This window comes from Haliaeetus albicilla, chromosome 11 (assembly GCF_947461875.1).
Source record: "Haliaeetus albicilla chromosome 11, bHalAlb1.1, whole genome shotgun sequence".
NCBI lineage: Eukaryota > Metazoa > Chordata > Aves > Accipitriformes > Accipitridae > Haliaeetus > Haliaeetus albicilla.
In genome coordinates this window covers 42,553,633-42,566,917 of record NC_091493.1, presented here as the reverse complement: position 1 = coordinate 42,566,917, position 13,285 = coordinate 42,553,633, and the positions used below count along the sequence as shown (strand labels likewise).

Genomic DNA, 13,285 nt, shown 5'->3' with positions numbered 1-13,285 from the left:
GGCCTCGCTGGTGCTCTACCGAGCCTCCCATCCTCCGTGGTCCTCACCCCCGGCTCTGCGCCTTCTTCCTAGGAACGTGTACAAAGATCTCCGTCAGATTGAGCTGGCCTGCGACTCCCAAGAAGATGTGGACAGCTGGAAAGCCTCCTTCCTCCGAGCGGGAGTTTACCCAGAGAAAGACCAAGTAAACACTCCCTCTGACTTGTCCAAGCCCTCCCAGAGCAGGCTGGCCGAGGGGTGCTGTCTGAGACCAGCCTGGGGAGAGGCTGCCAGAGGAGCCTTCAGACTTGGGAGCTCTTGGCTTGGGTCCTGGTGTGTCACAGTAGGTTCTCGGATACCCTGGAAAATGCCGTGGTATCGCAGAAGAGGATGAACTTTATAACGCGGCCCTAGTTTGTGCTGCCCAGCCGATGGATCTAGTCGTTCCGGGCTACGAAATAAACTCTGTTTCAAAAAAGCATCCGTGTAGGATGGAAATAGGTGGAAGGGACAGGGAATATGTGCAGAGCAGAGGGGTTTCTTTCTGGGTCTGTCAGATCCCGACAGTAACTTGTGCCCTGCTTTCCCTGAGCAGACTGAGAACGAGGACGGCGCCCAGGAGAACACCTTCTCCATGGACCCTCAGCTGGAGCGCCAGGTGGAAACCATCCGCAACCTTGTCGACTCCTACGTCGGCATCATCAACAAGTCCATCCGGGACCTCATGCCAAAGACGATAATGCACCTCATGATAAACAATGTGAGTGGCTGCGCCGCGGGGCGGAGGGGAACCTCAGACGGACACAGCCCCTCCAGAGGGAAGGGAGCTTCTGGGGGTTCTGGGGATTTTGGGGTTCTCCAGGCAGCACACGCTGGGGAGGAGCCCTGGGCCCCCCTCGGCTTTAGTAGGAGTCAGATGGGCTGCGCCACGCTCGTCGCCGAGCCGGAACTGAACAGTGGGATTTGATGATCTTTTGATTCTTAATTTTTATGTCTTTGTGCTCAAGCTGCTTGGCAGCGGCTTTGCTGAGAAGGCACTTTGATTCTTGGCGTTTGCTCCCGCCTGGTTCCAGCAAACCAGGGACGCTGAACTGTCCTGCAAGTCCCGAGTCACTGGGGCTCCACGCATCTTCCAGGGCTGGAAGAGGTGTCCCCTGGCCCCCGCTGCCTCCATGGCTTTGGGTCCTCCAGCTGACTCCCCCAGCTTCCGAGCCAGCGGGTTTGCTGTCTCAGGCTGACCTTGGCTTGCTGTTTCTCTTTAGACCAAGGATTTCATCCACTCGGAGCTGTTGGCCTACCTGTACTCCTCTGCCGACCAGAACAGCCTGATGGAGGAGTCGGCTGACCAGGCGCAGAGGAGGGACGACATGCTGCGCATGTACCATGCCCTGAAAGAGGCCTTGAACATCATCGGGGATATCAGCACCAGCACCGTCTCCACGCCGGTTCCCCCGCCCGTGGACGACACATGGCTGCAGACGAGCAGCGGGCACAGGTTGGTTTGGCAGGGACGGGATGCCCGACGGGAATTAGTGGGGTGGACAACGGGATAACGCGGATTTGGGCTTTTTACTGGGGGAAAGGAGGGCTGCGGGCTGTCAGCGCTCCGTTCCCTCAGGTGCTTTCTCTCCTCCACAGCCCCCCGCCTCAGCGCAGATCTGCCGTCCTGCCGCCGGGCCGGCCGCCGGCCGTGAGGGGTCCAACACCGGGGCCGCCCCTGATCCCCATCCCCACAGGGGGACCCTCCTCCTTCGCCGCTCCCCCCATCCCCTCACGCCCTGGACCCCAGAACATCTTCGCTGCTAATAATGACCCCTTCTCAGCCCCTCCTCAGATCCCGTCGCGGCCGGCACGCATCCCCCCCGGCATTCCTCCAGGCGTGCCCAGGTAAGAGAACCCATTTCAGCAGGCTCCCCGGTGCTGGGGGAGGCTCTGGTCCTCGGTCTGCAGCCCTCCTGAGGGGGCGTGGGGTGGTCTCCTGCCCCCAGGGCTGGATCCTCAACTCGGGCTGAGCTTTTCTGAACGTCCCGGTGCCTCCGAGGTGCGAAACCCCTTGGTCAGGAGGGGAGTCGGCAGCTCGTGGTTTCTGTGGCAGGACTTGGAGCTCCCCTTCTGTCCCCCCAGCGCAGCCCCTCGCTTCTCCTGGGGTGGGAACTCTGGTCCCCCTCGTCCCTGCAGAAGGATCGGTGCCAGTTGCCGGTACCTCCGCAGCACGCGCCGGAGGCTGGGGAGCAAGCATGCTGCCGGCAGGCGGGGATGGAGGTCCCACTGGGACGTGGCCTCGAGCTGAGCTGCCACCACGAGGTCCCCTCGCCTCACCGTCCCCACGCTCACGCCTCTGTTCCCCTTCTCTCTGCAGCAGAAGACCCCCCGCCGCGCCGAACCGGCCCACCATTATCCGACCGGCCGAACCCTCCCTGCTCGATTAACTGCCCAGGGGCTGGTAGCGACTCCCAGAGCGGCTGCCCCGACGCCTGCCGCTTTCCTTTGCCGTTTTGGGGGGGGGGAGAAGGGGAAAAAAAAACAACCCCCAACCCCCGCGTCTAATCTCGTTTTTAAAAACCATCCTACCTGTGATCAGCTCAGCAGAGTGGTTTAACCACGGCCAATCCCCATCAGCGCGCCGCTGCCCCTCCTCGGGACGGGCGCAGAGCGTCCCGGCATGTAAATGCCGGCGACATCGGTTTAGGACGGGCAGCGCTCCTTGCCCTCCCTCACCTCCGCTGCGCCTGAGCCGGGAAGCAGATAGTTGGCACTACGGCGGCGAGGGGCCGGTGCTGCGCCAGAGAAGCCCCCGAGTCCCGCTCTGCCCCCCCCTCCCGCCCCTGTATAATAAATCGCGGAGGATTAGATATTTTGGGGGGAGTCAAATATTGCACTTTGTCAGAAATCCCCCCCTCCCTCTCCCTCCACCACACACCTGCGCTCGGCATTCGTGCCGTGGGATGGCCTGAATGTACGTGACGGGGATGGGAGAGCTCGGAGGTGGATGACTCCAAGACTGTCGCCTGTCTTTGGCTGCGCCCAGAATCTCCTAGAGCTGCCGTTGGGGCTGATCAGATTCCTGCCTATTCGCTTTCTTCCTCCTTTTCCTCCTCTTCCTCCCCCCCTCCAGAATTTTTGTATTAATATATTATATATAAAACTTAGCGATTTTTGGTTTTTCTCTCCCAAACCCGAAAGTCGATTGCTAATCTTGACCATAGTCTATATTTCAGTTTTTATAGCTTTGAGGAAAATTTATATATGGAAAATGATGGGACTGCAGATAGCGATTTGCTAATAAATCTAATCCGCCGCAAAGCAGGAGCAGACTCTCCAGGTAGTCCTTGTGTCGCGAGGTGCCGGCTCAGCAGCGAACCTCAGGTATTTCTTCCGCGATGCCCGCCCTCGCCCCGCTCCGTACTCGGTGCTCACCGTAAAGCGCCCGCCGCGGCGCATACCGAACCTTGGCCGCCAGTGACGCCTGAAGCCGGGCTGACCCGGGGAAAAAGACTGGAATAGCACGCAGGGAGGTGGGTCTTGTGGTGGGGGGAGCGTGCCGGAGCGTTCTGGGCAGCTCTGTGCCCTCCCGGTTTGTCATCACCACAACCCCTTGCCGGCAGCAGCTTTTCCAGCCCTGAGGAAGAGGAGGGAGCGTTTCTCCCCGCTGCCTCGAGCCCCCCGCCCAGGACAGGCTCTTCTGGGGATCCAGCTGCTCCCGAGAATCCTGTGCAAATCCCGAGGCGGGGGGAGGTTGTGTCTGGGAGGATGCCCGGAGCGAGGGGGCAGCCCTGAGCCAGCCGTGCCTTGGCCCCCGCAGCATCCCTGCCCGCTTTGCCGCTGCCTTCGGTCTTCCCCAAGGAGCTGGCTGCCCCACTGGGCTCTGGCTGGGAGCAGAGGTTGTAAATATTTTTACAGACTGTATTAATTGTATAAAAAAAAAAAAAAAAGGGAAAAGGAAAAAAAAAAAACCACTCCAACAATAATGTAGGTTTTTAAAAACATCAACTCCAGCCCCAGCCCAGCCAGGCTGCCGGGAGCGCGGAGATGGGGCTGCGGTGCTGCCTGCCTTAATCGCATCCCCCTTTTTCGCAGCGAAGTGTCCCGTCCCCAATTAATCCGTTAATGAGCCCACCCTGCCGCCCTGCCTGCTGTCATTCAGCCGGGCACCCCCAGGGTTTCGGGGGGCCAGTGGCATCGCCGGCACGGCTGCTCTATGCAGCTCTCGCCCCCACCACCACCCTCCCCAGTCCGTGGCCGGTGCTGCCGCCGCCTCCCCAGCCAGGGGGGTCCCATCCGGCACTTGCCCCTTCCCGCCGGCGGTTTCGGGGGCCTCCCCCTCGCTCACCTCATCTGGCCAAAAACCCAGCCCGCTCCTCTCCTCTCCCTCCAGTTTGCCAATGTGTAAGTGCCTCCAGTCTGTATCCTATTAATAAACTAAAAAAAAAATTAAAAAAAAATAAAGGGGAAAAAAAAATACAAATCTTCTGGTGAAAGTCTCTGGCGCTTCATGGGGGTTTTGGTCTCGCCCTTTCCTTCTCCCTCCTGCCTTTTCCTCCAGTGTCCCGTTGCTGGTGGGGGGGGCCTCGAATCAAGGGGAGCTTCTGGGGGGATCTCAAATCAAGAGGGGCTTTTGGGGGTCTCAGATTGAGGAGACTTTGTGGGGCTCTCGAATCAAACGGGGAGATTGGGGGTCTCGGATCAAGGGGGGGCTGTCCTGCAGGCTGTCTCTGTGCCAGCTCCTCTAACCAAGATTTCACTGATGGCTGTTTAAAACCCCAAATCTTTTATTATTTGCATCAAACCATCATCCTCCGTGTAAGGCCCCCCCCCAGTGCTGCCAAAGCGCGGTGGTCCCCGCATTTTTGGACGTGTCTTTGAGCACTTGGGCTGCAGAAAACTGTTGTAGCAGAAAAATCCCAGTTGGAGCAAATGGGGGCCGGTGCAGGGCTGGGGCTGGATGCGGCCCCACAGCCCCGATTCCCCACTGCCCGGCTTGTGGCAGAGCTGCGTTTCTGTGCGGTCACGGTCCAGCATCTCCTTGTGCTTGGAAACAGTGCCGGAGGATGAACCGGTGCTCAACCGCGTCTTGCTCCAGCCCAGGAGGGACATGAGGGGTTCCGGTGGGATTTATCCCTCGGCAGCCAGAAGGAGGCCTGGACACGCGACCTTGGCCGTGGTGGGCGACCAGGAGGTCCCGGCGCAGCTGGAGCTTCCCCCAGTGCAGGGTTGTGCTGTCGGCTTCAGTAGGACTTGGTGCTCTGGCACGTACCGGAGTGTGCCGGGAGTTGGGCTGGCTCCAGGGCAGCCGGACATTGCACTAAGAGGGATTTTGGGGGATTTTCCATAGAGCGAGGGCCAGACCTTGCACTGGTGCCGGGCAGCGCGGCGAGCTCAGGTGTTTCAGGGTCGGTTCTACCCCATGGCAAGTGCCGTGCCGGCACCGGCTGCTCATCCCGCAGCCGCCAGCTGGGACGGGATGCTCCTGGGGCTGCAGCGGGAGGAAGGGGCGGTGGAGTGCTGTCAGTCCCAATGGGGTGGATTGCTAACGAAGGCACCGAGGGAAGCCGGCTGGGGCTTGTTGGGGGCTGATAGAACTGGGGTAGGGGGGCTGTGATTTGTGGGGGCATCTCACCCTGAGACTCCAGAGGCTCTTGGGGGGGGGGACAGGGACCCGCTCAGGGGCTCCTCTGCAGCCGGAGCAGCCACGCTGGGGGGTCCTGGCTGGGGCACCCACCCCACCCTGTGGACAGGGGAGCTCCGATCCCTCTAAATGCTCTTTTTCTTTTTTTTTTTTTTCCCCTGCCACCAGGAGACCGGCTCCCTCTGCGCCGCCTCGGCCCTTCTGAGCTCCGCTGCCCCCGCTGCTCCGACCCCGCTGTCCCACCGCCACAAAGCCGAGCGGACGCCTTCGGCCGGGGGCCGGGACGCAGCCCCACGCCAGGGGCAAAGGACGAGGTGTCGGGGGCATGCGAGGCCTCTCCCCCCGCAGCTTTCGGCAACCTCAGGGTTGGAAAAGGGCTCCTGGGACTGCAGCGTTTCGCTCCAGTGTGAAAAGTCCCACTTCCCAGGCGCCGAGAAGCCACCCCCAAGCCGGGCCAGCCTCTTCCTGCTGCCCTCACCTTGCCTAGGTTGTGATTTAGCAGATTAATAATGACCCCCCCCTGCAGCCTGGGACTGGCTCCAGCTCCTGGTGATGCTGCATTGGCAAAGCTACGGGGAACTCTGCACTTGCCGCGGGGATTTTCCCCCTTCGCCCTCCCCTCGTGGACGTCCCTGGGGTGTTTTTTTCGGGGGCAGCGACACATAAAGCGCCTCCAACGCTCGCCCTGATTTTGGAGTATTTCTTGCCCCGTCTCTCTCCCAGCCCAGCTCTGTCGTCCCCCCCCATTTACAGGCACCAGGAGCGACATTTGCCGCTTGAATTCCCTTTTCTGGGCATTTTTAAGGCTGGATCTGCTCCTTATGGCCATCTTGGTTCTGTTCCAATGCCTCCCGCGGAGGAAGGGCCAAGCCTGCACCCCTGAATCTGCAAGAGCCGCAAGGAGGGAGACTCTGGGCAGGGGAATCCTGGCTCTGTGTTGGCCGAGGAAAGTCCTGGTTTCCCCCGAAGCTGGAGGGATTCGGCAGGTCCTTCGCGGATGCTCGGACGAGCCACAGGGCAGCGGCATTGGGAGAGCAGCTCCGGCAAGCGGTGAGCCTCCAGGCAGCGGTTTCCATCTCCGCGGTGCTGGCCATGCCGTATTGGAGCCAGCAGGCAGGGCCGGGTCCACGTCCTACCCGATAAACGCTGCGGGAGTGGGGAACCCTCTCCCCGAGCAAAGTCCTTCCCAGCTCCAGCTCCTCTGGGGCCCTTTTCCCTCCCGGTGGAGGCAATTCCGAGGAGTTTGTCCAGCCCCCGGCTATGGCTGAGCCTATAAACCACCTCAGGATCCCAGAGACTCGTCCCCGCAACTCCCCACAGGGCCCAGAATAAACGGATTCCTTCCTCAAAGACTCAGGGATGCCCATTCGAGGCCCTTCAGTGACAAAATGCAGGGGGGTTTCGCCCCCAAACCTTCCCCCCCCCGAGGTTCGCATCAGCTCCAAGACACCGCGGTACAAAGCTGGGCAGGTTTAATCCCCGCCGGGAGGGAGCAGCAGCAGCCGGAGGGGAGCACGTCCCTCCTCCGACGCCGTCCCGGCAGGGAGCCGAGTCCCGTGTGTGTGTGTGTCCCCCACCCTCAGCCCCATCTACGTCCGCACCGTCCTCTTGTCCTCGAAGAGGCTCTTCAGCATGTAGACCTGGAGGAAAGCCACCACCACCAGCACGCCCAGGTTGACGGCCGACCAGAAGTTCACCCGGCCCAGGTTGCTCTCCTGCAGGTTACGGTCTCGGGCCTCGAAGGCTCGAAGCAGCGTCTGCATCTGGATGCTCCGTTCCAGGCGGCTCTTCATGGTCTCAATGGATTCCTGCGGATGGAAAGGGAGGCACCGGTCGGACGTGCCGATCTCCGCTGCCTCCTCAGGGAATCCCGGGATGGTTTGGGTGGGAAGGGACGCTTGGAGCTCAGCCCGTCCAATCCCCCTGCCACGAGCGGGGCTGTCTTCACCGAGACCAGGGTGCTCAGAGCCCCGGCCAGCCCTGCCCCGAAGGGTCCCAGGGACGGACGGGGCATCGACCCCCTCCCTGGGCAGCCTCTGCCAGGGCCTCACCCCCCTCGGCGGGAAGAATTTCCTCCCTAGAGCCAGGCCGAATCGCCCCTCTTTTAGCCAAAAACCCTTCCCCCTTGTCCCAGCGCTGCCAGCCTGCCGAAAGAGTCTGTCCCCGTCTTTATGGGCAGCGCCACGAGGTGCAAGAAGGTCTCCACGGAGCTGTCTCCCCTCTGGGCTGAACACCCCCAACTCTTCCAGCCCTCGGATCAGCTCCGTGGGCTCCTCCAGACCCGCTCCCGCAAGTCTCTCTCCTTTCTCTGCTGAGCGGCCCAGAGCTGGGAGCAGAATCACGGAATAATTTAGGTTGGAAAAGACTTTTAAGATCAAGTCCAATCGTCAACCCAGCGCTGCTGAATCCAAACGCAGGACTGTTGGGGGGGTCTCGCTGGACTCGAGGGGCAGAATCCCCTCCCTTGTCCTGCCGGCCACGCTGCCGGTGATGCTGCCCAGGAGGCGGTTGGATTCTCGGGCTGCCAGCACGCGTCGCCGGCTTGTGTCCAGCTCTTCATCCTCCACGGGGCGGCTCCGATGCCTTCATACCCGTCCGGTACAGATACCGGCCCAGCCGCAGGACCTCACGCTCAGCCTCGTCGAACCTCATCCCCACCTTGATGTCCTCGATTTTGACATCCAGCGTGTCCTCTGGCTCTGCCGCCTCCACCCAGCCGTCGCCTTCCTCGTCCTCCTCCTCTTCCTCCTCCTCCTCCTGGGCGCTGTCGAAGATGAGCTCGAAGAACACCAGCTTCTCCGAGATGGTGCTGAAGGAGTTGTCGAAGCAGAGCTTGTAGTCGCCGGCCTCGGTGGGCTCCACGCTGCCGGGGTGGAGAGGAGAGTGGGGTCAGCGGGACGGGACGGGAGACGGGACGGGAGACGGGACGGGAGACGGGACGGGAGACGGTCAGGACTCACGTGTGTGCCCCGTCGGAGCGGCGGGACTCGCTGACCAGCAGCAGCCCCGAGGGACTCTCCAGGGAGAAGTCGACGTCCAGCCCGGCCCCACCGATCACCTGCCGGAACCGGGGATGGACACCGGTACCGGGGACACCCCTCCAGTACCGGGGATCCCCCTCCTGCCCAGCCCTGGGCCCTACGTCCCCCCACACCTGCCTATGGGCCCGGTACCGGTTCCCCCCCAACTCCTTCTCCCGTTATCCCCCTCGGTACCGGCTTCCCCCCCCCCCTCCTCCTGCCGGTATCCCCCCCCCCCCTCCCAGGCCCCAACCCCTCCGTTACCGGCCCAGCTCTCCCGTTACCGGCCCGGTACAAGCCCCGCCCCCTCGGAGCTCCGCCCCCGGCCCCGCCCCCCTCCGGTACCTGGTACTCGGCCTCCAGGGAGGCGTTCCCGGGCGCGCCCTGGTAGAAGCATTCCCGGCGGCCGGCGGGCAGGACGAACGTCACCTCGGCGTCGGGGGGCGGCGGGGCGGCGGCGGGCCCGGTGCAGAGCGCCAGCAGCCACAGCCACCGCGCCGCCATTTCCGACGCGCGGCGCCTTTAAGCCAGGCCCCGCCCCGCCGCCGCGCGCCGACAGGGCCCGGGCGGACGGCAGGGTTGTCCGCGGCGGGCGCCTGAGGCGGGAGCGGCGAGGCGGGGCTTCAGGCAGCGCCTCGGCCGCCCGCGGGGCGGGGTCCTGGCGAACGGCAGCCTTGCCCCGCCTCTCCCGGAATCCTCTCCGCTAATTGGTTGCTCCCCTCCCGGCGCCCGGCGTTCTAACTTCTCATTGGCCGGCGCGGACCAGCGCCCGCCCCCTCATCGTCTTCCCTCAGCCCGGGGGGCCGCGGCCGCCCCCTGAGGGGAGCCGGGCTCCCACCATGCACCGCTGTGTGGCCTGGGGCAGATGAGGGGGGCTGGGGCAAATTTGGGTGTTTAAGTGCAGATTTGGAGGCTCCTGGGGCAGCTTTAGCTGGCTAGGTGCAGATTTGGTGGACCCTAGGGCAGATCTGGGAGGTCCTGAGGCAGATTTGGGGGGCCCTGGGGCACATTCAGGTGGTTAGGGGCAGATTTAGAGGCTCCTGGGGCAGATTTAGGGGGCCAGCGCAGATTTGGGGGGCCCTGGAGCAGATCTGGGTAGTTAGGTGCAGTTCTGGGGGGGTCCTAGGGCAGGACTGGGGGCCCCTGGGGCAGATTAGGTGGTTAGGCGCAGATCTGGGGGGGCCCTGGGGCAGGACTGGGGTCTTGGGGCAGATTTGGGAGGTCCTTGGGCAGATTTGGGAGGTCCCAGGGCAAATTTGGGTGGTTAGGTGTGGATTTGGGAGTCCCTGAGGATGATTTGGGGGGGGCCTAAGGCAGATTTAGGTGCTTAGGGGCAGATTTGGGAGATCTTGGTGCAGCTTGAGGGGCTGGGGAGCAGACTGGGGGGGTTCTGTGAGCAATGTCAGTGTGCGGGGCTGCTCCCCAGCCAGGGCCCCGGCTCAACCCTGGGGCTCGGCCTCACCCTCCTGGGGAAATGGAGGAGCAGGGCCGCAGCCGCCCTACTACCAACGCTGCCCAGCCCCAGACCAACCTCTCAGCTCTGATTCCTCGTGGTTTTGGGACAACCGCAGGAGGAAGCAGGCGTGGGCCAAGCAGGCGTGCGCATCCGGCACGCGGTCCCCGCCGCCGGATGTGCCCCGCCTCTCCCCACGCAACAGCCCCCGGGCAGGCCTGCACGGTCACGTCCCTCAGGATCGGCGACTCCAGGAACAGCCCCTCGTGTTGTGCCTGCATCGTCAGCCCTGACGAGGTGCATCACCTCGGGCTCGCTGGTTGCTTCCTGCCCTGAAGCGCTGTGCACACCGGGCTCCGTTCCACCTTGCGGGCAACTGCTTTCCATTAACGGGCAAAGCGATTGCCACCGAGGCCGGCAGCACCGTTGGGAGCTGGACGTGCTGGAGAAAAACCGCAGGAGTTGTTTCAAGCTGTCCGACCTTGTTGAGGGTCTGGGTGAGGGTCCTGGTTGGGTGTCAGTCCAGAGTGACGCCTCGTTACGTCCTGTTTACACCTCTTTTTTGACAATATCATTGTCATAATTGGGGAGTGAGCCCAGGAAATCACGTCCAGTGTCAGGAGCAGGTTTCACACAGACACGAGCTCGCGTCGCGCTGATTATTGGGTGGAAAAAGCCTTTTCTGTGCAACAGGGGAAAAAAATAACCCTGGTCTGTACTTGGGGACTCTGTCATTTCCTTCCTGGGTGATGAAACTTCATTTTGAGCAAAATCCTCCTCCTTCTTCTTTTCAGCAGAGAGCTCCTGCGCCTCGGGGTCTCTTCAACGGGGCTGTCCCTGATCCAGACCCCGGAGGAGGAAGAGGAGGAGGATGAGGCTGGAGTTTCTCCTCTTTGTGGCAGGTATGTTGTCCTTGCCTCCACCTGAGCTTGGCTTGGTCGAGCTAGAATTCACCACCGCACCAGTCGCTTGACGGTCGCATCCGGCTCCCTGTTCCCTCTCTCGCAGGAGCCATGGCAGTGCCGAGGCTCTCCCCACCGCCGCTCGGGCTCCTCTTCCAAGAGGACGGGGGTTCCCTGAAAATCAGCTGCCTCGCCCCGCAGAGCTACACCGGCAGCACCTTCGAGCTCTTTGCGACGGGTGCCGATGTCCCCACGCAGAGTGTCTCCGCCAACCCGGGTCAGCACAAGGTTGATTTCACCCTGGATGGGACCGCGCTGGCCTCCCGGTGCTACCGGTGCAGGTACCGGAGCTATAACGGCAGCGCCTGGCAGATGTCAGCATTCAGCATGGAGATTGTGGTGAACGGTGCGGGTGGTGGGATGCCGGGGGTAGGTGGGTGGGGGCACCCCCTCCCCACAGCCATGAGGGGCTCCACCACGGCGCAGTGGCCGCAGTGCGCTGGGGCCGCCGCCGACCCAAACCCAACGTGTTTCTCCCCAGCCTCAGGTGACACCGGCTGTCATCCCCCCACCGCCGCCCCGACCGGCCCTCCTCTGCCAACCTCCACCACTCTGCGGCAAGGTACCGGCACGGGGGACCCGCCCAGCTCGGCAACAGCGTCGGTGTCTTGTTCCCAGTGGTCCTCTGTGGTCGTGCCGGGGGTTTTCCTGCGGGTGACCCCCCGCTTTCTCTCCCCTTCCAGATCGTTCCTGGCTTCTCCCAGTTGCTGTCAGTGTGGCCGTCCTGGTGCTGCTGCTGCTGGCAGCGGCGGTGGTGGTGGCCTGTCGAGGTGCGTAGGGTGTGGGCACTCTCGCTGGTGTGGCTGTGCCAGCGGGGTCCCATAACTGGGGAGCACCGGCTGTGCCGACGGGGATTGGCACCTCGGATGTCCCCACTGGGGCGGCATACGGTTCAGTGCTGCCTCACGGGCGAGGGTGCCGGTGCTGGTGCCATCAGGCAGATCCCTTCTTGGTCCTCACCGGCTCTGGGCGAGTCACCGGCAGCAGGAACCCCCAGAGGGGGTTGTGGTTTGGGTAGAACCGGGTTTAAGGCACCCGCTGGGTCCCCCCCGGCATCACTGTGCGGCTCTGGTGTCTGAGCCTGGCTGCGCCTCCACCCGTCTCTGTTTTCTCTCTCGCCAGTCGAGGCCAGGAGACAGCGGGCAAAGAGGTGAGAGCTTTCGGAGCCGGCGCCGCCGCAGCTAAACCGGTGCCGAAAGCTCCCTGGGACCCCCCGGCCGAGCCACGGTGCCAGGCTCCCCGCTGCCTCCTCCCTGCCCGTGCGCGCCCCTGCCCGCCATGCTGCCACCGGTTTTGTTTTTGCAGGCAGCAGGCGTCTTGCTGGATGGAAACGCGGTACCCCACCACCGGTAAGGCTCAGACCCACCCTGTGCCAGGGCTGTGCCCCTTCGGCGGCTGGTGCCACCGCTTCCCCCAGCCCCCAGCACGCTAAAACCGTCCCCGTCCCCTTTTTTCTCCACAGAGCTTTCCTATGACAACTGCGCCTATGCCGTCAGTGTGGTGAGTGGGGGCGGATGGGAGGTCCCGTGCCCACGCGGGGTTGGTTTTGGGGTCTGCCCGCCTGCCGGAGCGGCACAGGCTCGTCCGGCTGCCAGCAGCTGCCCTGGCTCACCCCCACCTCTCCCCCCCCCGGCAAGAATGCACAGCCAGGAGCCGCTGATGGCACCGGCACACCCCCGGCGTCCCCACAGAGATACCCCCAGGCGTCCCCCCCTGCGGCACCCCACTTCAGCACCTTCAGGTCCTTGGCATGAGCCCCGGCAGGGCCGTGTCTGCCGGCGCTCCCCATGGCACCAGAGCCCAGCTCCTCCTTCCGCCAGGGAGCACGAGGAGCCCCCGGCCCAACTGTGAGGGAAGGGGCTGTGTGAAGTCAAGGTCAGCAAGGCGCTGGCACGCTGCAGCACCACGCTGGCTGGGGGACGTGCCGGGGGCTTCCCAGAGCTGCCCACGAGACCCCCGGCACGGGAGAGGTGCCGACGCACCGCCAGCGATTCAACACCAGAGCCGGCAAAGGGCCCTCCTCTTCCTCACACCTTTGCCACCGGGGAGATGGTGGGCACGCGGCAGAGCTGGGCTGGGCGCCCCAAATCGCGGTGACTGTGCTGGGGCGTCTCCGCTGGCACTGGAGCCTGCTCTGGTTACAATAAAGGTGTTTGCCGCCAGGTGCCGGTGTGGGACGTGGGTGCCCTGTCGCTCTGTGTGCGTGGCCCGGCAGCGCCCGGTGCTTGCGTGGTGCCGTGTGGTG

General features: G+C 63.4%; 3 protein-coding genes across 16 annotated transcripts in view; 2 read left to right on the top strand and 1 right to left on the bottom strand.

Annotated features, from left to right (window-relative positions):
- DNM2 (dynamin 2) overlaps positions 1-6,955 on the top strand; it is a 37,117-nt gene extending 30,162 nt beyond the window's left edge. For 7 of the 12 annotated variants that reach the window (XM_069797453.1, XM_069797455.1, XM_069797460.1 and 4 more), the window contains 5 exons: positions 73-184; positions 575-739; positions 1,242-1,474; positions 1,618-1,866; positions 2,339-3,286. In XM_069797453.1, coding sequence (XP_069653554.1) covers positions 73-184; positions 575-739; positions 1,242-1,474; positions 1,618-1,866; positions 2,339-2,408 — 829 coding nt within the window. In that variant the 3' untranslated portion in view covers positions 2,409-3,286. Of the gene's footprint in view, positions 1-72; positions 185-574; positions 740-1,241; positions 1,475-1,617; positions 1,867-2,338; positions 3,287-5,773 lie in introns of those variants that run through there. The other 5 variants (XM_069797457.1, XM_069797451.1, XM_069797456.1 and 2 more) reach the window with 2 other exon arrangements.
- A 105-nt stretch (positions 6,956-7,060) lies between these two features.
- On the bottom strand, positions 7,061-9,292 carry TMED1 (transmembrane p24 trafficking protein 1). Its single transcript, XM_069797470.1, has 4 exons — positions 8,971-9,292; positions 8,566-8,663; positions 8,264-8,468; positions 7,061-7,413 (listed from the first exon to the last, which is right to left on the bottom strand). Exons 1-4 carry the CDS (start codon positions 9,127-9,129, stop codon positions 7,195-7,197), a joined length of 681 nt encoding a protein of 226 aa, XP_069653571.1. The 5' UTR covers positions 9,130-9,292; the 3' UTR covers positions 7,061-7,194.
- Positions 9,293-9,942: 650 nt separating this feature from the next.
- Positions 9,943-13,202, top strand: C11H19orf38 (chromosome 11 C19orf38 homolog). 3 transcript variants are annotated; one of them, XM_069797467.1, is made up of 9 exons: positions 9,943-10,375; positions 10,873-10,980; positions 11,087-11,386; positions 11,522-11,602; positions 11,724-11,810; positions 12,163-12,190; positions 12,346-12,389; positions 12,503-12,540; positions 12,678-13,202. In XM_069797467.1, the coding sequence occupies exons 2-9, from the start codon at positions 10,950-10,952 to the stop codon at positions 12,792-12,794; spliced, it is 726 nt and encodes a 241-aa protein (XP_069653568.1). In that variant the 5' UTR covers positions 9,943-10,375; positions 10,873-10,949; the 3' UTR covers positions 12,795-13,202. The 3 variants fall into 3 exon arrangements, with proteins under 3 accessions (XP_069653568.1, XP_069653570.1, XP_069653569.1); XM_069797468.1 differs by lacking the exon at positions 9,943-10,375 and adding an exon at positions 10,439-10,575; XM_069797469.1 differs by lacking the exon at positions 12,163-12,190.
- Positions 13,203-13,285: the final 83 nt, after the last annotated feature.